Genomic DNA, 22622 nt, shown 5'->3' on the forward strand with positions numbered 1-22622 from the left:
TTACTAAAATACCAAGCCAATAATATCTTCAACTGAACAGGTAATACGACCCTATTTTATTGTTCACTTGTGCTAGAGCCATGCTATCACGAATGCCTTGGTTGCTTTAATTTTCTGTATTTTTTCCGTTGTTCTTTCAAGAATTATTGAGCATCTACTATATGCCAGCACAGAGGATTCAATAGTGAACAAAAGAAATGTGATCTTTTCCTGGTGTGATTTATAGATCAGTGGGGAAGAGAGGCAATAATTAAACAACCACATCAATGCCTAATGACAATGCTATAGAAGACAAGGATGTTAGCAGTGAATAGCAGGGTAACCGAGTGTGGCTAGGATCAGAGAAATCTCTTCTTCCGGCTCACAAACCCAACGTTTTTCCTCCTTAGCTTACAGCTCCTCTCATAACAGTGGGACTCTTGTCATTGTTCTAATTCTCAGCTCAACAGCACCTTCCCAGTAAGACCTCCCGTGCTCACCCAATCTTTTATTTTCTTGTATGGCTTGCTGAACTTTTCCTTCAGAGCCCTTGAATGAAATTGACCATTTGGGTTTGTTTACATTTGTGCCCACCGCTTCCTGCCCCCACACAGGAGGCCAGGGAGATAAAACATGAAATAAATGTTTCATTTGGCCTATTAATTATTTAATTACATATATTAATCTTTTTTTTTAGATTTTATTTATTTATTTGAGAGGAGAGATCGAGCACGCACACACAAGGGGTGGGAGGAGCAGAGGGAGAGGGAAGGAGAGAGAGAGAGAATCTCAAGCAGACCCTGCACTGAGGGCAGAGCCTGATGCAGGGCTCAATCTCACAGCCCTGAGATCATGACCAGAGCTGAAATCAGGAGTCGGATGCTTAACCGACTGAGCCACCCAGGTGCCCCGTAATTAAGTATATTAATTTTTAAAGCATGGAGATGTGAAGCAGTTTCATATATGATTCTTAAATAAAATATTTTGGCTCAAGATTCTAGGTGAGGGGGAGCCTGGGTGGCTCAGTCGTTAAGCGTCTGCCTTTGGCTCAGGTCATGATCCCAGGGTCCTGGAATCAAGCCCCACATCGGGCTCCCTGCTCAGCAGGAAGCCTGCTTCTCCCTCTCCCACTCTCCCTGCTTGTGTTCCCTCTCTAGCTCTCTCTCTCACTCTCTGTCAAATAAATAAAATCTAAAAAAAAAAAAAAGATTCTAGGTGAGATAGATTTTCATTGTTCATTAAACAATGAAAAATGCCAAAATCTTATCTACTAGAAATTTGCTAGCTGATAGCTTATAATTTGAGATCTACTGCTTTAATATAAATACATTTCTAGGGAAAGTTGAATGGAATTTTATTTATTTGTTTAAATTTATTAAACAAATAAATGTATTTATTTACAAATGATTATCAGCGGTGAGGTCAAACCATAGTCAATCTAAGCTACTGACTTTATCTCGTTAACAGCTTGATGATACACTAAGAACAACTTTTTAAAATTCAGTTCTTCTTTGCAAGATGAACAATTGGCATCACTTGAACTTGTTTTAAAAAATTAAATATGATAAGACGTGTTAAAGTGTCTTTTGAACCTTAAATGGATAGTATAGATGGAAAATGTTGCTGTTATTACAATTTAAGCACTTTCTTAACAACTCTAACATAGCTTTGCACATTTGAAAATCCAGTGAAAGTATTGCAGGTCAGAAACCTGACTACAAAGTCCCTCATCTTTGTTGGTCTAATGACTCTTAATAACTTTCAACATTTACCAGTCGACTGCAGTCCCAGATGCTTCTATCTGCTCGTTCTGCAGAAAAACATGCGCTGAGAAAAGACATCCTTCCGTCATTCCATGACTGCAAGGAGAGGACAAAGGTGTGCCCAAATAACAGTTCAGAGGGAAGAATGAATTGGTAAATTGAAAATTAAATAATACACAATTCTAGTTGGAAACACTGAATTTAAAAACGCCTTGGTTACTCTCTCTAGCAGGAATGCAGTGTTATGGTTCTAAGATAAATTGAGGCATACTAAAATTTTTAGGAGATTCTTTAAGCAAAAATAATTCCAATCAGGCAGCATCAAGCCAGAAGTGATGAGAAGCCACTCTCTACCTACAGAGGCCGGGGGGTGGGAGGTGGGGGAGACTTTTATAGAGAAGAGGCAGAAGGAAAGCAAAACAATGATTTGATTGGCTCTGGCTTAAGCAGTTGCCTTGCCTGGGGAAGCTTAATTGACCATTTGTGATTGGTTGCCCTTAGGTTCTTGATGTCCTAACCTTGAGGCATTTGCGCTTAGGTTTTGGTTTGCTCATGCAGGCTACTAAGGCATTAAATCAACCTCAGCCTAATGGCCTCCTTGTTTAACGAATTTGACACTCCTCAGCTTCAAGTGTCCACTCTTGTCTATACCTTCTGTAAATAATTGGGCTGAGAGAGTACTTATTATGTGCAGATGTGACATACTATGTGTCTCTAACATTTTAATCATCAATTATTAACCTTACCTCTTACTCCAACACCTTCCTACAAGCCTCTGCTTACACCTTAAGAAAGATCCCTTTGGGAAAATGAGAGACCTCCCCATTAACAGTATAATCATTGATTGTTCTTTCTCTCCCTTCCTCCCTCCCTCCATCTCTCTCTTTCTCTCAGTCATGTTTGCAGGCACATCTTTGGCCATACTTCTGAGTAGCAAACTATGAAGTCTGAGTATACATGAGCTGAGTTGAGTGTTATCAATCCACTAAAGTAATTAACAATTAGGTTAACCGAATATATTTTTTGATGAATAAAATCATTATTGGCTGCATGGTAATTGAGCATACATGGTAAGTGGTTCACATAAATGACTGTGATTGGCATCACCTGTACACAGACAAAAAACAAACCCTGTGATCTATTAGGAGAGAAGATGAAAGGGAATTGAAGAGTGCAGAAGGCTGCTCTGTTGTGCTCCCCAGGTTTCAGGACTCAATAATAAAAAATAACAGCAGGAATAGATAGTAACATTATTCAGTGTGTATAAGGTGTCAAGCACTAAGTAGCATATTTCATATAAATACCATATGTCATAGCAAAACTTCATTCTGTACTGATGTCGTTGTACTACCACTTAAAAATGAAATGGAGCCACGAGGTTGAAAAATATGTGTTGAGAGGCATGGAGGGGGATATAAACTCACATGCCTGTGCCTCCAGGGGCCTGACTCATTAACCACTGTTTTCCTGCCTCTGGATCTGACTTCCAAGGAGCCACCTTTTCCTCAACACAGCACACCCATAGATAGATTGTTCCCCAGTGGTCTCCCGGGCCTTTCCCACTCCCACGCTGCTGTCCACGGGGCTAGAGTGAAATGTTTGGGGTGGGAAATGATGGTCTGTTGGGATGGGTGCTAGCCATTGTGATGATACTAGGTATAGGCCTCTGTCCTGTCCCACGCACTCTTTCCCTAAGTACCCCGAGGGAGACATTTGCAAAGCCAGGCTGAGCAGGGTTTGATTGCAAACCTCAGCTTAGGCCCCTAGTGATTCAACCTAGAATCTAGAGCAGGAGTCAGCAAACTATGATCCCCCAGCCAAACCCAGCCTGATGCCTGTTTTTGTAAATAAAGTTTTATTGGAACACAGCCACAATTATCTGTTCACTATTGTCTATGGCTGCTTTTGTAGTACATAGCAGAGTTGTGTAATTGCTTCGGAGCCCATTTGGCCTTAAAAAGCCTAAAATACATACTCTCTGGCGTGTTATAGAAAATGTTTGCTCACCCCTGATCTAGGACATGTGGAAGGTTTCCTTTGCTCAGTTGGAAAGAAATCTGATAAATGTGGTCTTAACCCAATTTAGAGATGTACTGTTCTGTCTATTCACTGTATCACTTCCTAAGTGTGGAATCTTGCTTCTTTCAACATCACTATTATTTATGTGGCTAACACTGGATTCATCACCTTTAAACTAATTATTTCATTTAATGCTCATAAAAGTCCCATGAGGTGTATGCTTTTAGTACCCCTGTGTTACAGATAAAGAAATTGGGGCTTGAAAGATGAAGTAATCTGCCCATAGGAGGAACTACTTTGTGTAATTCAGGACAAGGAACAAGAAAGATGAAAAGGGAATGTTTGTCCCACACATGGAGCGGGGAATTCAGGGAGAAGGCAGGAGGGCACTGGTGTACATCATCATGGTATGTGGAATGGAGGTTACTGAAGACGAAGGGAGGTAGCTGGGAGGCTCTGAGGAGTCTCATGGTCCAGACAGAAGATCGAAAGAAAGCAGGGAAACCATCACAGACTGGGTTCATTTGACTGTCTGAAGACTACATTCAGGCAGCAGCCGATCTTCAGCTCAGCAAGTAACTCCGGTCCATGAAGGATGGTGGTCAATGAAACATCCCCCATAAGCATCATGTGACCAGCACCCATTTGGTCAAAAGAACTCTTGTGCTCCTCCTAGAGGCACGTGACAAATTGCCTCATTGCTTCTTTCTTTATAAACAGCACTGATAAACACAGAGCGCTATTTGGTAGGAACATCTGCTCATGATCAAGTCGCCTTCCCCTAACTTAATGAGATGACTGGGTTGGTGAGTTAAAGGACAGTTTCCTCAGCATTGCCCAGGAACCTCGCCATACCAACTGCATGCCACCAGCAGCAGATGGGCCTGTTTGCGAAACAGAATGTCAGTCAAGAGCCTGGGTTCAAATACTGCTCTACCACTTAATAAATGTTGTAATGTAGGGTAAGTTAGGGAACGTCCATACACCTTGGTTTTCTCTTCTGTTGTATGGATTAAGTGAAGTAATACAGGTAAAGCACTTAGAAATATACAATAGTAAAAGTAGTAGTAGTAGTAATAGCGGTAGTTATCCTAGTAATAGTCTACTAGTAGCAACAATATAGTAGCAAACCTATATTGCTTGTACCTATCTCTAGAGCAATCAAGCTGATCACTGTCTTCATTGCTTCAGTTACCCTTTAACCAGAAGACTATATAAGCCTGTTTATATTACAAACTGAATTATCATATCACTATTCTAACTCACTTTGTGTCTATATGCTGCCTTGCTTAGACCTCATACTCATTTCAAAATATGTTCTTCTTTGTAGAATACTGTTCTACACTCTTGTAGTGTAGTGTTCTACACATAGATGTTCATTTAAATATAATGTAGTCTTTTAAACCATAACAATAGAAAAATTGGAGATACTTTGCAGAACAAAAACTATTCCAGGTGTTTCTAAAGAGCTATTTAGCTTTCAAACTCCCATGGAAGAATATTTCTGAGAAATATCTGAGCTCACGTGGATAGCCCAAATGATGGCACTATTTACAAATTGACAAAAACACACGAAAACTATGTTTATCTCTTTTCATTTCAGATTTTCCTCAGTATTCTATTAGGAGCTTTAAATCTTGGCAATGCATCTTCTTGTCTGGAAGCCTTTGCGACTGGGCGTGCAGCGGCCACCAGCATTTTTCAGACAATAGACCGGGTAGGTGAAAGCCAAAGTAAAGGCCATGAACAGGTTGGGGGTGGGGAGAAAAATGAAGTTCTGAGGAATTTACCCTCAATGTTAAGAAAAATGAGGGGCTATCACAATGCCCTTAATTCAGCAATACTTAATAGGAGCTGTCATCAGCCAGACCCCATAGTGAGATGGGACTGCAGGAGTGAAATAGAACAAATAAGGCCCTTGCTCTCTTATCATACTGGAAAACAGGCAATAAAGAAGTAAGCACGTTTATGGATCTAGAGGGTATTATGCTGAGTGAAATAAGTCAGACAGAGAAAGACAAATACCATATGATCTCACTTATATGGAGAATCCAAAAAGCAAAGCAAATGGACAAACAAAAAAACAGAAATAGACTCATAAATACAGACAACAAATGTGGTTTCCAGAGAGGAGGGGGCTAGGGGGTTGGGGTGAAGGGGATAAACTGCCAGTTGTAAAATAAATAAGTCACTGGGATGAAAAGTACAGCATAGAGAATGTAGCCAGTGATACCATAATAACTTTGTATGACAGAAGGTAACTACACATATCTTGGTGAGCATTTGGTAATGTAATTGTCGAATCACTATGCTGTACACCTGAAACCAAACATACTTCAGTGAAAAATAAAAGTTGAAAAAAGAAGTACATTCAAAGCTAGGGTAATATCAGTGCAATAAAGGAAATAAAATAGCGTGGTAACGGTTGGGGTGAGGGGAGGAGTCTTCAAGTGAGGGGAACATCATCTCTGAGGAGGTAGTATTTGCGCTGAGAACCGCAGGGAGAGTCAGCCATGCAAAGTGAGGTTTAGGGGAGGAGCCGTGCGTGGGAAGTGAGGGCAGGGAGGCTATTCCTGGAAGAGAGCACTTCTGGTTGGAAAAGGATTGGTGAATGCAAGGACCTAAAACAAGGTCAGTGTGTCTGAGCAGAGTGAGCAAGAGTACAGAGGCTGGAAGGAGAGGAAGGGGCCAGATAATGCAGGTCTTTAAAGCCAAGTTCATAGGTTTAGATTATCTTCTAACTGTGACAGAAAGCTTCTACAAGCTTGTAAAGGATTCTGGTAGCCTAGCTAGGATTTAATCTACTGAAGCGCATTGGAGATCCAGCTAGAAAGTCAAAATCTGAGAATAGAAGGAGGAAGCGGGCAAGATGTTGTTCTTCCTCTCTGGAAGCCATGGAAAGCCGGAAGTGTTTCTTTGGTCCCCTAAATCTTCAGTATTTATGAAGCATAAAACCTGCGTGAGGAGACTGTTCATCGCTTTATCTGTTTTATATCTGGGGCTTCATATATTGCAGTATAAACAGATTGTTGAAAACCACATAGACACATTGAGTTATCCAAATTCTACCTCATTCTTAGGGTTATTATATGCTCAGATAAGATGACGAGTCTAAAAGGCCTTTGAAGCTATTACAAAAAACTAAGGCCTTTAAAAATTACTTTATTATCTTTACGAGAGACCCAAGAGGAAGAAAGTAGATTACACTATTGCCCCAGATAGAGATATGATGATGAATTTCTCTCACAAGTGTAGAAGGGAGAAGAAGCTGACCCTGGAGTGTTCTGGTGGCAGGGGGTAGCCCTCATTCTTGTCTGATTAACTAGAATGTTTAAATTCTAGATTAGGCTCACACTAACAACAACAGAGGTGAAATTCAGAATAACAACTAAAGGTTGGTAGTATTTGAGGATACCACTTAAGGACATTCAGTTAGTTTTAATTATCATCTACGATAGGTATTCAGATGTAGAGTACTATTGGACTCCAGCTTGGCTGACTAGTTGTGTGGCTTTAGGAAAGATACTTAACCTCTCTGAGAGTTCTCTACTTCCTCAACGAACAACTGAGCGTATCACCTGTCTAGTTAGGTTATAGTGACAATTACATAAATGAAAAAAGACAATTGTAAATTTTCTTCCATGGTATTGCAATAATATAATAATACATAATAATAATATATTATATACTAACATAACTATAGATCAATACTACATATTATAATATTGTTATATATTGTTATTATATTGTTATATAATAATATATGTCATAGCAATATATCAACAAATGGTAATAATAATTAAGTTAATTCCATTTAATTAATGTGAAGGCATATGTCAATTATATATTGACATTTATTTCATATTCATTATAATTAATTATGTATTAATTCTTTGTGTATGTTTGGTTATCTATTAATATATTATGTGTGTAATATGATATGCTAATACTATTCATATCTAGTAATATAATATGTCATATTAATATCTCAGTAAATGTTAGTATTATTACTATTATTGATAAATATTTAATCTGGAAGCAACTTTGGTGCAGTGTTTTACCTGGTTGTTGTTCTGTTTTATGAGTAAATTCAAACCAGGATGGACAACAGATGCATATACCTTTGTTGTAGCTATATTCCTTTTATATTCTACTCCAGAAACCCATCATTGACTGCATGTCAGAGGAGGGTTACAAGTTGGATCGAATTAAGGGCGAAATTGAATTCCATAATGTGACCTTCCACTACCCTTCCAGACCAGAGGTGAAGGTAAGTGTTCATCTTTTCTCTAGGAATGACGGCATTTTTCTTCTTTGATGATTCATATCCAGGGCCACAACTTACTTGTTTTTCTGAAGTATGACAGTTTGCAGGAAGAAGGAATAGAAGCACGTTTGTCTAGAAGTACCCTTAGGCATCATGTCATTTCTTAGGCAACAAGTCACATTCCTTTGTAGTAGACAATGTGCAAATCCCTCTGGGGAGGACACAGTCTGGCAACCCATTCAGGTTAGGTCAAATTAAGTACGATCCTCTTTGAAATGAGTGGCAGGGCCTGTCATTGTAAGCATAAGCTGAATAAACTGCAAGGCAATCAGAACAATCCAGAAGTACAGATGCAGAAGGCGGAACACTGAGCGGGTAGGGTACTTCTGGCAAAGAAAAGCTGCTGCCTTTGTAGTTTTTCGCTTCCTATCTGTAAGTTCACAAGGGTCACTAGATCAGTCTTTGGAGGAAGGGTAATCTTGTGGCCTCATGCTCATGTGTCTTGGGCTAGGTAATTGTCCAGGGCACATGCGGAAGAACATTTAGTTTTCCTGTACCTACAGAGCAAGTATTTTTAAAGGCAATTTCATCTATAGGAAAATTAGGATCTACTCTCCTTGAGTAGGTTGACTTCGAAATGAGATTTATTCCTAATTTTTTAACAGAATACCTCTAGCCGGGGCGCCTGGGTGGCTCAGTCGTTAAGCGTCTGCCTCCGGCTCAGGTCATGATCCCAGGTCTTGGGATCGAGCCCCTCATCGGGCTCCCTGCTCCACGGGAAACCTACTTCTCCCTCTCCCACTCCCCCGCTTGTGTTCTCTCTCTCACTGTGTCTCTTTGTCAAATAAATAAATAAAATCTTAAAAAAAAGAAGAATACCTCTAGCCACCCTTTTTTAATATTTCTGTTATGGGAACTAAATCCCTTGCAACTTAATTCTGATACTACATACCTAAAACATAGGTAAACACATACATACACACACACACATACATTATATATATATATATATATATATATATATAAAACACAGGTACCTATATATTCTGATTAAATTGCTGAAGTATATTTTCTATTACTGTTACATATCACATATGTATGGAAACATTAAATGTCACAACATATGTCAAAGTACCTTGTGAAAGATAAACCACAAGATAGTACTCAGTAAAGATTTTTTAATGGATGGCTAAAACTTGCTTTAGAAAATCTGTTCAGAACTAGCTCATAATAGCTGTTTCATAAATACCAGTTGAATTAAAACACATTTATTTCATTTCTGTTTTATCCTCTATTCCCAACACCAGTGGTTTATTTTAATAAAATCTTCTTACTTACACCTATATGTACTCAGCCCTGCTGGGTGCCGCACGTCCCGGGCTATAATGAGAAAAAGCACACACTACGCTTGCCCGCCCTGGGGGAGATTACAGTAAATGAAAGTATATTTGCAAGCCTAACTCTCTAGTGTGAAATGAAAGACGTGAGATTCTGTCACACAAAGGACCCCAAACCACCTTTACATAAGAGGTATAAAAATCACCACTGAATTGGTGAAAATATCCAACAGATGCTTCTGAATTAGATTCCCGTTCTTCCCTTTCTAGACCTACCAGCATTCAGTCTCTACCTTTAACAGTGCTTTAAACTTAATAAACACATCACAAACATTTGTTAGGGAAAGTTTTTCAGATAAGATGTTCACATGCAATACAAGTGTATGACAGCTTAAAATTTGTACATTAGTTTATTGTTAATCCATGATCAGTAAATTAGTATTGTATTTCTAACTTAATGGCTTTCTTTCCTTAATTGGGACAGTCTCCTTGAGGCATCCTAGTATATCAGAAGTGTTTTATTTTTTTTAAAAGATTTTATTTATTTATTTGTCAGAGAGAGAGAAAGAGAACACAAGCAGGAGGTGCAGCAGGCAGAGGGAGAAGTGGGCTCCCTGATAAGGCGCTGGGTCCCAGGACCCTGGGATCATGACCTGAGCCAAAGGCAGACACTTAATCGACTGAGCCACCCAGGCATCCCTATCAGAAATGTTTTAAATGTGGATTCTGGAGCATACTTTTACAAGTTGGCGTGGTTTATTTACTTCAACAGTGTTACCACACATCATTTTCTTTCTTGGGTGCCACTATCAATTTATTAATGAGTAATGTGCTAAATGCTAAAACCTCATCATAGGCACTGTTTGCTGATTTTCTGGTTATTGACAGATATTGATAGTTACTGCTTTGAGGGCATAAGTAAATACATACAGAGTTTCATCACAAAGCATCCTAACTTACAAGTCTAATTGCTGACAATCTGAACATTGTTCTTTTCTTTTCTCTACAGATTTTAGATAACCTCAGCATGGTCGTTAAATCAGGGGAAATGACAGCTGTGGTAGGATCCAGTGGATCCGGGAAAAGTACAGCCTTGCAGCTTATTCAGCGTTTCTACGACCCCAGTGAAGGCATGGTGGGTGTCTTCCAGAAGCCTCTCAATGCATGGGGATGGGAGAGTGCAAATGGGGATACATTGGTCAAGCACAAAGGCCTAGGGTACACAGAGACCGTCCTGACGCACACAGAATTGACTTCCTGAGGTTTTGACTGAATTGACTGGACTGATTCCCTGCACGGCGGTCGTGTTCAATGAACGACCAGCCCGTTTGCTCAGGGATGTGCACACACATTCAAAATGGTGTTGCTGCCTCGTCAGTGACTTCGCATTTCCATTTCCTTCTTTGTATTGTAACAAAATCATTATTGTCTCTTCAAGTTTTCCAAATGCCAAGTATAGGAAAAGTTGCATGGCTGGAATGAATGAATGAATGAATGATGACTGCTTTGAGAATTTAGGTTTTAAAGACAAATCATATAATTTCACCAACTCCTTCATCTCTTTTCTCCTTGTGTGTTTACTTGCTTATAAACATAGACTGAAACTAAGAAAATAAATAGCCACCATTGCCATTTGTTTATCACATATGTCAAGTACTTTGTGAAGATGATTACTTATTTTCAAAATGAGCCCCAAGGTATATATGCTCATTTTATGAAAAGGAAGCAGAGTCAGAGAGATTGAGACCTGCTTCTGATTTGAACCCAGGGCCCTGAGATGTCAAAGGCTCTGCTCTTTCTACGCTCTCCAAGTCATTCTTGTCAACATCTCCTTGATGCTTTGAGATAGAATCATCTGAGTGTGTATCAAGTGGCTTCAATGCAAGGCGTTCCCTGTCATGGGTGTGCTGTTACACTGACATGACAAACATAATGGAATGTTTCTTTGTTATGGACGGTTCATCCTACAGGTATTCTTTGCTACATACCAGCATAACTATACTCTTGAATACATAGAAATCATGGTCTCTTGATGTAAGATTTTTACTTTTTTTGCTAATAGTGATTTTTGTTTATCCCATTTACATTTTCAATTACTTTTGAACAGTAAAGTTCTATTTGATGAATCCAGCCAGAAAGTAAGAGTTACTGTAAACCATACCTACACGATAGGGACCATGTCTTCTTTCCTTTGTAGCTTTTAAAGTCCATTTTAGGTCAGAAGTCAAACGATAATAAAAATGTATAAAGTATGGTGAATAACTGACTTGACTCTATTGAAGAATTAGATTTTTTTTTCCATTCTTCATGACCTGAGCCGAAGGCGGTCGCTTAACCAACTGAGCCACCCAGGCGCCCCTTTTTTTTCCATTCTTGGGCCAGTCATATTACATTAGTTGACCTTTATATCATTTGTGTTTTTACAACGAATTGTTCTACAGCTAGACTTGATTTCAACTATATATCAACACTCCTATATAAACAACCTCATTATGGGAGGAATGATTTCTGTTATAATCCTGTGGGTCTCTATTATTTCTCCCCATAGGTCAAGTAGAACATAACATTTTGATTCAGAACCCTGAAGGGTTCCAAGAGATGTGACGTTGTGCTTATGGTCTCTAGGTGACTTTAGATGGCCATGACCTTCGCTCTCTTAACATTCAGTGGCTTAGAGCTCAGATTGGGTTGGTGGAGCAAGAGCCCGTTCTGTTCTCCACCACCATTGCAGAGAACATTCGTTATGGCAGAGAGGACGCAACAATGGAAGATATAGTTCGAGCTGCCAAGGCAGCCAATGCCTACAGCTTCATCATGGATCTGCCACAGGTACCCCTGGCCTCTCATCCTGGGTGGGGTGGGGGAGCAGAACTCAGAAAGTTGTAAAAGGAAAAAGAAAAAGTTACACGATACTATACATTTCTTTCCATTTGAATCCCAAATCATTAAATTCTTAATGCCATGCTAGGTTTCATTCCTGGAAATGTACCATGAGTTTTCTCCTTTGCCTGAAAGCATATTGTTGTTGATATATTAAAATCTACAAACAGGGGAACTTTCTTTTAAAAGCTCCCTTTGACAGAGGTACAATCTTCTTACTCCATCTGTTGAGCATTTGTCTAAGCAATTGATAAATTTGTTATGTGGCAATGACTTACACAATGTTCATTGATGCCTACCAGTGTCATTGTTCTTTCATTTTCTTGGGCTTAGGCAGCTAATTCTGTGGCCTCAGTACTGTATCTCACATATTCAAAAATTCCTCATTTATCTTCATTTTAGACAATGACAACAAAAACCAACTCTATATTATTACACTTATGTGTATTTTGTGGCTGCTAAGTCAAATGGTCTCCTAAGTCAAAGAAGAGCTGTTATTACCAGTTAACATATGTATAGTGCTTACTACCTACCGGACACTGTTCTAAGCACTTTACATCTCATTTAACTCTCACAACCATCCTGCTGGCAGCTACTATTATTATTTCCATCTGTGAAGAGAGAACTAAGGTTCCAAGAAGTCAGATAAATTGCTCAAGGCAGGAGAGTCAAGGTTCACATCCAGGTAGTCTGGCTCCAGAGTCTGTGCTCTAGATCATTTCCTATTCAGCCTTCTAGATTACCTGTGTGAATAGGATTGCAGCTGTGAGTATGATATAGTCCAGTGGTAAAGAGTATAAAGCTTTGGAATCAGACTGCCTCCATGAAAATCCCAGCTTCTCCATTTGCAAGCTCTATAAACTTGGGCAAGTTACTTTAGCCCCTTACACCCCAGCATTTCCTTACCCGTTGATTGAGGAGAACAGTAGTACCTGCCTCATGGGGCATCTGGGAGAACTAATGAGGTGATATGTGTAAAGAGCTCAACTTCATGCTTTATACATGGTAAATGCTCAACTCATGTTGGCTAATAATAAACAAGACAAGAGCCTGACATCATTGTGAGATTCCAATATAATGCTAGACATGAAAGATACTCAGTAACTTTTTGCTGTCGATGGTAATGATTGTACAGCCAGCTTGATCTTTCATTGGTAATATAGAGACAGCTTTAATATTTCTTTTTCTGTGTTGCTTAGCTAGAGAAAAGAGGGAAGAATTTGATAGGTGTTTTAACCCTTTAAAATGGGTTTTCAGGACCCTGATCAACCTTTACTTTGGTGGAAACTTTTTTTTTTTTTTTTTTTAAGTAGGCTCCACACGCAGTGTGGTGCCCAACACAGAGCTTGAACTCAGGACTCTGAGATCAAGACCCGAGCTGAGATCAAGAGTCGGATGCTTAACCAACTGAGCCACCCAGGTGCTCCTACTTTGGTGAAAACATTTTATTTGAAGTTGAGCTAGGGAGAAACAGTTATACAGCCCAGTGAACCCGGGAATGAAAGAACAAATTAGTTTCTTTTTTTTCTTTCAAAGATTTTATTTGTTTATTTGGCAGAGAGAGAGAGAGAACACAAGCAGGGCGAGTGGCAGAGGGAGAGGGAGAAGCAGGCTCCCCGCTGAGCAGGGAGCTCGATGTGGGGCTCCATCCCAGGACCCTGGGATCCTGACCTGAGCCAAAGGCAGACGCTTAACTGACTGAGCCACTCAAGCGCCCCAAGAATAAATCAGTTTCTTTATCTTACACACAAATATTGATCAGATAGTAACCTGTTTCAGGAAAGGGTATTTCTTTCAGTGAAAGTTGCGCCTGTGAAAATTCATGCTTGAGAAGGGAGCTAGAAAGGATCTTGTAATGATCACTGCCAGGAGCCATCAAATTGTTCATCTTCATTACCGGTGTCATCTTCTTCCTAGCAATTTGACACTCTTGTCGGAGAGGGAGGAGGCCAGATGAGTGGTGGCCAGAAACAAAGAGTGGCCATTGCCAGAGCCCTTGTCCGAAACCCCAAGATCCTGCTTTTGGACATGGCCACCTCGGCACTGGACAACGAGAGTGAAGCCATGGTACAAGAGGCACTGAGTAAGGTCTGTTGAAAGTCTGAGTTCATTTTACAAGACCATGTGGAAATGTGCTGTAGGAAAGGCAGCTCACTGAGAGAGGAGGGAGAGGGGGAATGGAGGGATGGAGAAGGGGAGGGAAGGAGAAGGACTACATGGGTCAGTGTCTCCAGTCTGACTGTTTAGAAAATACCGACTTAGACTGCTCCTCACAGTTGAATAGAAGTCAGAATGGCTTGCTTCCAAAAGCAACAAATGCAAAATTTTAAATCTTATTAAATCTAACTTATAATATGTGATTTCAAAAATTTCAATTTTGATTTTAGCTGTTGATTAATAGCAGCAACTGGACCAACGTGTGGGGTGTTCATGACCTTGACAAAGTGCGCCGGCCTTTTCTAATGTCTGCAGAGTGCCTATTTGAGGGTTTTCCCAAGGACCCAGGCTCTGATCACTTGTGGGTTCTGAGACCATCCAAATGTCAATGTCAGCTCTGTCTTACTGTTTGGTTAACAGTGCAATGTACATTCTTACAGATTCAGCAGGGACATACGATCATTTCAGTTGCTCATCGCCTGTCCACAGTCAGAGCTGCAGATGTCATTATTGGTTTTGAACATGGTACAGCAGTGGAAAGAGGCACCCATGAGGAACTGTTGGAACGGAAAGGAGTCTACTTCACTCTAGTGACTTTGCAGAGTCAAGGTGATCAGGCTGCTAACGTAGAAGGCATAAAAGGCAAGTGTCTTTTCCATTACACTTGTACATTCTGTAGAGCATTATGTTTGTTAGCTCTCATAGTTTCGTGGATTTCTATACATTTTAATAAACACTGTCTTAGTTGTTCCCCCAAAAGCCCTTGGAGGCATTATATAGATGGTAAGAGAAAGGACAGAATCTCAGGAGGTTCAGTTACTTGATCGAGTCAGAGAGCTAAAACCCAGGTCTTCTGGGGAAGATGATTTTAAAGCCACCCCCTTTGTTCTCCTCTCCCCACTTTGCAAATCGGAAAGCCTTCCTAGAGTGTCCGGCGCCCAGTAGGACCTCTATTCTTGCTGATTGAGTAAATCAATCAGTGACTAAACACTGCTCATTTTCATTAAAGCAAATAGCAAATAGATACGTCAGGCCCTAGTGCATCCTTTGTTTTTTAGCTTGAATTTTCAGATTTGGTAACTTATCCCAACCTACATTAACCAACCACCACTTCAAACTTTCTCTACCATACCACATACCACATCTCGATTTGTGAACCCCACCGGGTAAAACTACTGTGTATATTTAACATATGTGATCTCTTCTGAAAAGATTTTTTTCTTTTTCTTTTTTAATTTGGTGAATCTACCATAGAAATGACCTCTAGTGGGTTTCCCTTTAGTTTTTTATGATTCATTCTTTCAGATATCTATTTGTTGGAGATAACACAGGGGGTATCACACAGCTCAAAAAATTCAATCCTGAGTATTTTTTTAAGTTTATTTATTTATTTATTTATTTACGTAATCTCTATGCCCAAGGTGGGGCTGGAACTCACAACCCCATGTCCAAGAGTTGCATGCTCTTTGGACTGAGCCAGCCAGGCACCCCCTGCTGAGTATCTTGACATTTTATTTTTGTTAGAATGTGCTGGATACGCGTTAAGTTTTATTTGCCACAATGAAGTTAATAGAATGTTTTAGCATCAGACATAGTAATGATAGGCTAGGCAAGAGCACAGTAAGAAGTTTTCTTTTGATATGGTTCTCCTTATTGTATACACTAAGGAATCGTTCATGTTCTGTTGAATAGGAGAAGATAAAATGGACGGGGCCTCACTTGACAACAAACAGACCTTTTGCAGAGGGAGCTACCAGGCTAGTTTAAGGTAAGTTGAAGGCATGGGGCAGATGTTAAGGTTTTAAAAATATTCTTAGGAGCCCTCTGCACCTATGATCCTCAGGCAATATCTCAGGTAAAACCAGGATAGCCTTGAGCATAGCCCCAGGTTTCATGTGATATGAATGTGCAAATGAATCCTTGGTTGCTATATTGACATTTTCTGTTTCCAGTTCATGGGGATTTTTTGTTTAACTTTAGCTTCTTGTCTTATTGTGGGTAGGGTCATGACAGAGATGCTTTATAATTAAAATGTTGTTAATTGAGCTTAGAAAGGGTATTTAAAAAATCTGTTTGGTCTTGTCCCCTAGATCTAACCATGGTATAAACCATTGTTTTACATGGAGGTGAAGTTCATGGTTTTAGGGCCATTCTTTCACTTGCTGAGCTGCAATTGAAATACAAATATTCCTGCTTCCAGAGTGACCCATCTGAATTCAAATCATTACTTAACTAGATGAAAAAAGAAGTGTTTTTTTTTTTAGCATTTGAAAAGAATTTCCTTAAACCCCAGCTATTTATTTATTTATTTATTTTGTGGATGAATATAGGGGTATTGACTTTCAAACATATTTTTGGAATATGCTATTAGCAAGATTGTAAGTTTTAGTTTTTCATCCTGACTTAAGAGTTTCAGTAAAAAATTCCTTTAACGTTAAAAGTCTGCATATTAGGAAGAATTCTGCCCAAGAGTATCTCTCTTCATGAAGATATTACTTAAGATTTTTTTCCCTAAGTTAGGAGGCTGTTCATAAACAATGGGTGACAGCAGATTTCCTTACTGTCGCCTTTACCATTTCTAGGATGTTTAATTCAAGGCTGTACTCTGGGCAAAGGCTCAGTTATAAGACTTGCTTTTTCAAAGTAGTATATTGCTTATTGAAAGCTGGTTTAAAGAGGCTTAAAATAAAACATTTAGGTAACAACCCCAAGTAATTCAAACACAGATTTATCTTTAATATTCAAAGAATAATGTATATAGAGTTGTTGAATCACTATGTTGCACACCTGAAACCAATGTAACATTGTATATCAACTATACTCAAAAAGAAAAAAGAGAATAGTTCACTGAGCTTATGCTTAGTTTTTATTTTTCCTTTTGAGAATAAGTCTATTCATAAAAATTTCAAGAAATGCTGGTTTTATCAAATTTATTGAATTTGGAAAATAATAAAGCAATAACTTCAAGTTACTCTGTAAAGTAAAAGCTAAAAAAATTGCCAAAATTGTTAGGTGATTTTTATAGATATTAGGCATTATGTTTAACCATGCTTCTCTGATTGGAGGAAAAAAATTATAAGGGTCATTGGAATCACAACCTGAAGATACTGACTACCTTCTTAAACACAGAACATGGCTAGGCACCTCTTTTGATTACTGGGCTAAAGGTTGTAAAGAGGAAGTGATATATTTCATCATCATGTCAACAAGAAAATAAATATTTTCTTAACTTTTCAGATGCACAAAATTCTACTTGTTTTAAGTAGTTTACTTACAGTTTATTATTAGGACCAAGTAACCATTTTTAATATAAACATTTCCTATTTGGCTATTAATTCTCACAAATTCTACATTTTGGTGACTAGGACGAGAAATCCAGAAATATAATCTATACCCAGAAAGTAGCTATTAACCTCCTGCAGAGAAAGATTTATAAGTTTAAGTAGGAAGGTCTGTTAAAAATATCTCATTGTGTATGCTGACAGATATTTTTGCTAAATGATGACTAAATTAAATGTTAATTTATATCTTATTTCCTTGGCTTTGGTCTTTCTGACAGCTCAGTCTCTCTTTAGTAATATATTTTGGGTTCAAGAACAATTTAATGGATAACAGGAACTAATTTCCTGAATAATAATGTTGAGAGAGAGAGAGAAAGTGGGAGAGTTATTTAGTCCCCGAATTAGCTGTTTTTATTTGCGGAGAAAAGTGCTACACAGCTTCTGAGAAAGGGACTGGCCTATGTTGTCGGTTTCTTTCTTTTTTTTTTTTTTAAGATTTTACTTATTTATTTGACACACAGAGAGAGAGAGCACAAGCAGGGGGAGCAGCAGAGGGAGAGGAAGAAGCAGGCTCTCCGCTGAGCAGGGAGCCCAACGCGGGGCTCAATCCCAGGACCCTGGGATTATGACCTGAGCCGAAGGCAGACGCTTAACCGACTGAGCCACCCATGTGACTCATGTTGTCAGTTTCTAAAAAGGCGTGTGATAGAATTCTAACTCTGGTGCTTATGGTGGACCAGAGGGAGCTGCCAGGTGGGCCCAGGTTTTCAGTGGGACAGGCTATGCTAGACAGGTAGCATGGTCTGTGAAGGATTCAGGTAGTAGAAACCCGAAGGAACAAGGGTATATGTTTTGCCGTGCTCAAGACTGGGAGGAAGTCAACCATATTTCCTTTCCCACATACTCTACCGTGGCTTCCTGTGCTCTGGGAGTCTCTCTAGGCCCATGACCTTACATCTCAGCCCTACCATGTACTCTGCTCTGTCCGGTTGACACACGCCTCTTCCTCGTGCATTCTGAAGAAGACTTCTTGACCTTAGTTAACTAACCCAAAGAAGCAACTCTATTGCTGGAGAGTCTCGAGCCAGGCGGGAGGGAGTTGGGGAGTCCCAGTCGGCAGTTTGATAGCAGGGAGGTGGGGTGAGCAGTGGTTCCAGGCCCGATCATCATGAGATGTGGCAAGAGTGTGAATGTGCAAGAGCAAGGACGAGGAAGGACTCGAGCTACATGCACCTGTTGAACCTGGGTGACTAAGAAGGTGGCAGTGCCACCAACAGGACGTGGGAACAAAGCAGAGGAATGAAGGTGTTAGTGCCTCCTCAGGAAGGCCAGATGAACATGTGTCATAAGCAAGCAGCCCCTGACATTTGTCTTCACCTGGATACAAATGAGGGAGAGGGACTTGTGGATGGTTCCATCTAGATCCTTGGCTCTATGTCTCTCTCTTTACACCTTTTTACTGCAGATTAGGTGCTTTGATAATGTAATGCCCTCCTCTCGTCTTCAGCATTGCCTCTTACCACTTTTGCAAATGACTGGAAACTTAACTCAACCAGGAAGAGAATCAGTTTACCTGACGAAGTAGTCCAAGGATGTCTTAGCTTCAGGCAAACCTGGGGCTTTAATCAGGTGTCCGAGATGCACGCAGTTTCTCTTTCTTTCTCAGCTCTGCTTTGTTCCCCCCCTTCTTTTTTGCCTTATTTTTCAGGAGGCTTCTTTCCTTGAGGGTCTTGACATAATTGCCAGCAACTCCTAGCGCTACCTACTTTCACGTTTAACCTAGATGAAAGTAGGAGTCTCCTTCTCAGAAATCTCAGGAAAAAGACAAAACCACCTGAACCAATTTCTTATGTCTGTGCTACACTAAGTATATGTACTAAGGAACCCTGTTCTCTCCTGTCTCCATGCTTTGGTTTATATTATCCTCTCCATCAGAAATGCTCTTCCTACAAATACCCAAGTCCTACCGTAGCCACCTCTTCCATGATGCCTTTCATGGGAACACGTGCCATATGTTTCTTTTTCCTTTAAATTTTCGTACTTTCTATTCAAACCTGCTTTATAGCACTTAGCACATTTCTTCCTTACAGGGTTAGGGTTGAGTACATGTTTTGCTCTTCTGTAAGATTTTAAACTCCTTGAGGGTGAAGTCTGTGTTTGACCAGTCTCTGTAATCCCCACACCTGGCATTGGCTTGCATGTCATAGATGCCCAATACGCTTCTGTTAAATGAATAAACGAATCAAATAAATTTTATTTCAATAAGATATTTGTTAATTAAATGCATTTCTAGGGGCAGTACATAGCCTAAAGAAAATCTCACTTGGGGGGGGCGACTGGGTGGCTCAGTCAGTTAAGCATCTGCCTTTGGCTCAGGTCATGATCCTCGGGTTCTGGGACTGAGCCCCGCATCGGGCTCCCTGCTCAGCAGAGAGACTGCTTCTCCCTCTTCCTCTGCTCTGCTCTCTCTCTCTTTCTCTCTCTCTCTCTGTCAAATAAATAAATAAAATCTTTTAAAAAAAGAAGAAAGAAAATCTCAGTAGGGGCCCTGTTTTCCTCCTACTAGCTCATTTGTATCCAGGTGGCCTTACACTAAAGTAAACATCAGGTGTAACTATAGAAAGAAAGAGGTATCAAAACTACAACCTACAACCAAAAGGAAGGTAAAGGCGCTGGGCCGTTGCCATGGTAGCAATTAGCAGACCGTGTGGATTTGGAATGGATTTGAATCTTGGACCTTTTGTTGGTAGACTGGTGGGACAGCTTTCTTCTCCTCTCCCTCCCTCCTTGAGCACACTCTGAGTCAGAGTCTAGCTCGGGACTCAGAGGATCCAATTGAAATAGCTACGCCATAGGAATAGTTCTGTGAAACCTAAACAGGAAGCTCCCTTACCTGGTTGCGATGTGACCTGTCAAACATTCCTGTTTATTTGATACGTGTGATGTAAGCTTGAACAAGAGTTAAGTCCTGTTCCAACCTGCCCATAATCTACAGACTCTTTCATGTTTCTGTTTATTTGCAGAGCTTCAATCCGAGAACGCTCCAAGTCTCAGCTTTCTTACTTGGTACATGAACCTCCATTAGCTGTTGTAGATCATAAGTCTACTTATGAAGAAGACAGAAAGGTCAGGCACCAGTCATTCTTGGGGATTGGAGGAGTCTTTCGGGGACTATTGCATGACCTATAAACCTGAGAATATGAGTTTTCAAGGCATATATCCAGTAATGTTCACTATGTCAGATTAAATGGGAGAACCCACGAGGACCTGAGAAAACTCTAAATTCTATACAATATATTAAAAGAAATGCAGAATAATTAATTACTTTAAGAACATCTGGTAACTAAAACTGGACTATAACATTTATTCAATGGTTTTTAGATGAACCATTGAAACAGACACAGACAAATTACATGTGCTTAGATTATTTGATCATGTATGTATAATTTTAAAAGTTTTTAAGAATACTTGAAAATAATTTTTGTCAAATTTTTAAATCTCCTCCTTAAATTATAACTACCTTGGCAAAAGTGTTTATTCAACAAAGGTATTTGAGAACGTTAGCCCTTATAGAAGTTATCATGATTTTTTAAAAGATTTTATTTATTTATTCATAAGAGACAGAGACAGAGAGAGAGGCAGAGGGAGAAGCAGGCTCCCTGCTGAGCAGGGAGCCCGATGCGGGACTCGATCCCGGGACTCCAGGATCATGGCCTGAGCCAAAGGCGGTCGCTTAACCATCTGAGCCACCCAGGCCCGCCCCGGTTGTCATGATTTTTGAATGAACAGGTTTTATGGACAGTTGTTTACCTCACGTAGTGAGGTAAATTTTTAAAGGATACATCTAAAACTAACACTATTAATGTTAATATAATTCAAAACAACACAAAGATGAAAGAAATAGGAGAGGAATCAACAGATAGAGCAATATTTCTTCCTAAGGATGCAGGTCCTCAAAGCTGTCATGGGCATCTTACTTTCACAGCAGGTACCCATAATCTCCCTCCTCGAAGCCTTTCCTAATGCCTGCACTTTAGTCTTCGTCCTGAGGGTCTCACTTTCGATCTGCCACTACTCTTTATTTGAACCTTTCCATGACAGTTTTCTTATTGAGCCTCATTTGGGGTCATGTTGTCTTAGTCCCTTACTAAATGACAAGCTTCTTATAGTTAGTGACCATATATTGTTTGTGTTTGTATCACCTTAGGCCCTTAGGCCAGTGCCCTGTAGCTCTGAGGCTATCAGGGGATTTTAAAACTAGGCTGAAAAATTGTATTTCTGCAATTAAATAAGCTTTGCTAAATCCTGTGGTTTGGGACCCAAGATTTATCAAAGCAAGTAAGTCAGAGAATATTTCAGTTACAAGCACATCCATTATGCATGATGTCAATTCAAACTGGCTTTAAAAAAAGTTAAATGAGAATCTGTTTTGGAAATAATTAGAAGCCTTTGTTCACGCTGACAAACGTAGAATAAAGTACCGTCTTCCTTATGATCTTGTGACTGTGACAGAGGGATTATCAAGGCTCTCTTTGTTCTAGCATATTAAGAATGAATAAATAGATGTCTCAATAGAGTTGGTTTAAGTAAATTTCATAGAGAAACACTTTTTCTCAGGAGCAGCAGAGAGAGGAAACGTATTTAGCAAGCATGATTGCTTACTGCATCTTGCCATTAAGGAGTCAAATCTTCTTCTAGATCTAGAGATGGGTATTCCGTTTATGTCCATGGTGTTGCCACTAATAGGGCAAGATGCCTTATATAAGGAGCCTAGTAAAGCTTCACTGACAAAGAACCAAATACTACATTGAGATTTCAAATGTAAGAGTACCAATCATATGTGACTTTTACATTATTTTTTTCTAGTTTCTGTAACTATTTGACAAGAAGAGCAAGAGAAAGGAAGGAAGGAGGGAAGGCAAGATGGAAGGAAGGGGGG

General features: G+C 39.7%; 1 protein-coding gene across 1 annotated transcript in view; it reads left to right on the plus strand.

The window, feature by feature from the left end:
* Positions 1–22622, plus strand: part of ABCB11 (ATP binding cassette subfamily B member 11) — an 87713-nt gene that overhangs the window by 35153 nt on the left and 29938 nt on the right. Inside the window, exons 11-18 of the mRNA XM_025853588.2 lie at positions 5365–5478; positions 7921–8031; positions 10375–10500; positions 11991–12194; positions 14163–14333; positions 14843–15044; positions 16095–16170; positions 20707–20809. Coding sequence (XP_025709373.2) covers positions 5365–5478; positions 7921–8031; positions 10375–10500; positions 11991–12194; positions 14163–14333; positions 14843–15044; positions 16095–16170; positions 20707–20809 — 1107 coding nt within the window. The remainder of the gene's footprint in view (positions 1–5364; positions 5479–7920; positions 8032–10374; positions 10501–11990; positions 12195–14162; positions 14334–14842; positions 15045–16094; positions 16171–20706; positions 20810–22622) is intronic.

This window comes from Callorhinus ursinus, unplaced genomic scaffold (assembly GCF_003265705.2).
Source record: "Callorhinus ursinus isolate GAN/ISIS: 27379988/994484 unplaced genomic scaffold, GSC_fseal_2.0 scaffold2, whole genome shotgun sequence".
Taxonomy (NCBI): Eukaryota; Metazoa; Chordata; class Mammalia; order Carnivora; family Otariidae; genus Callorhinus; species Callorhinus ursinus.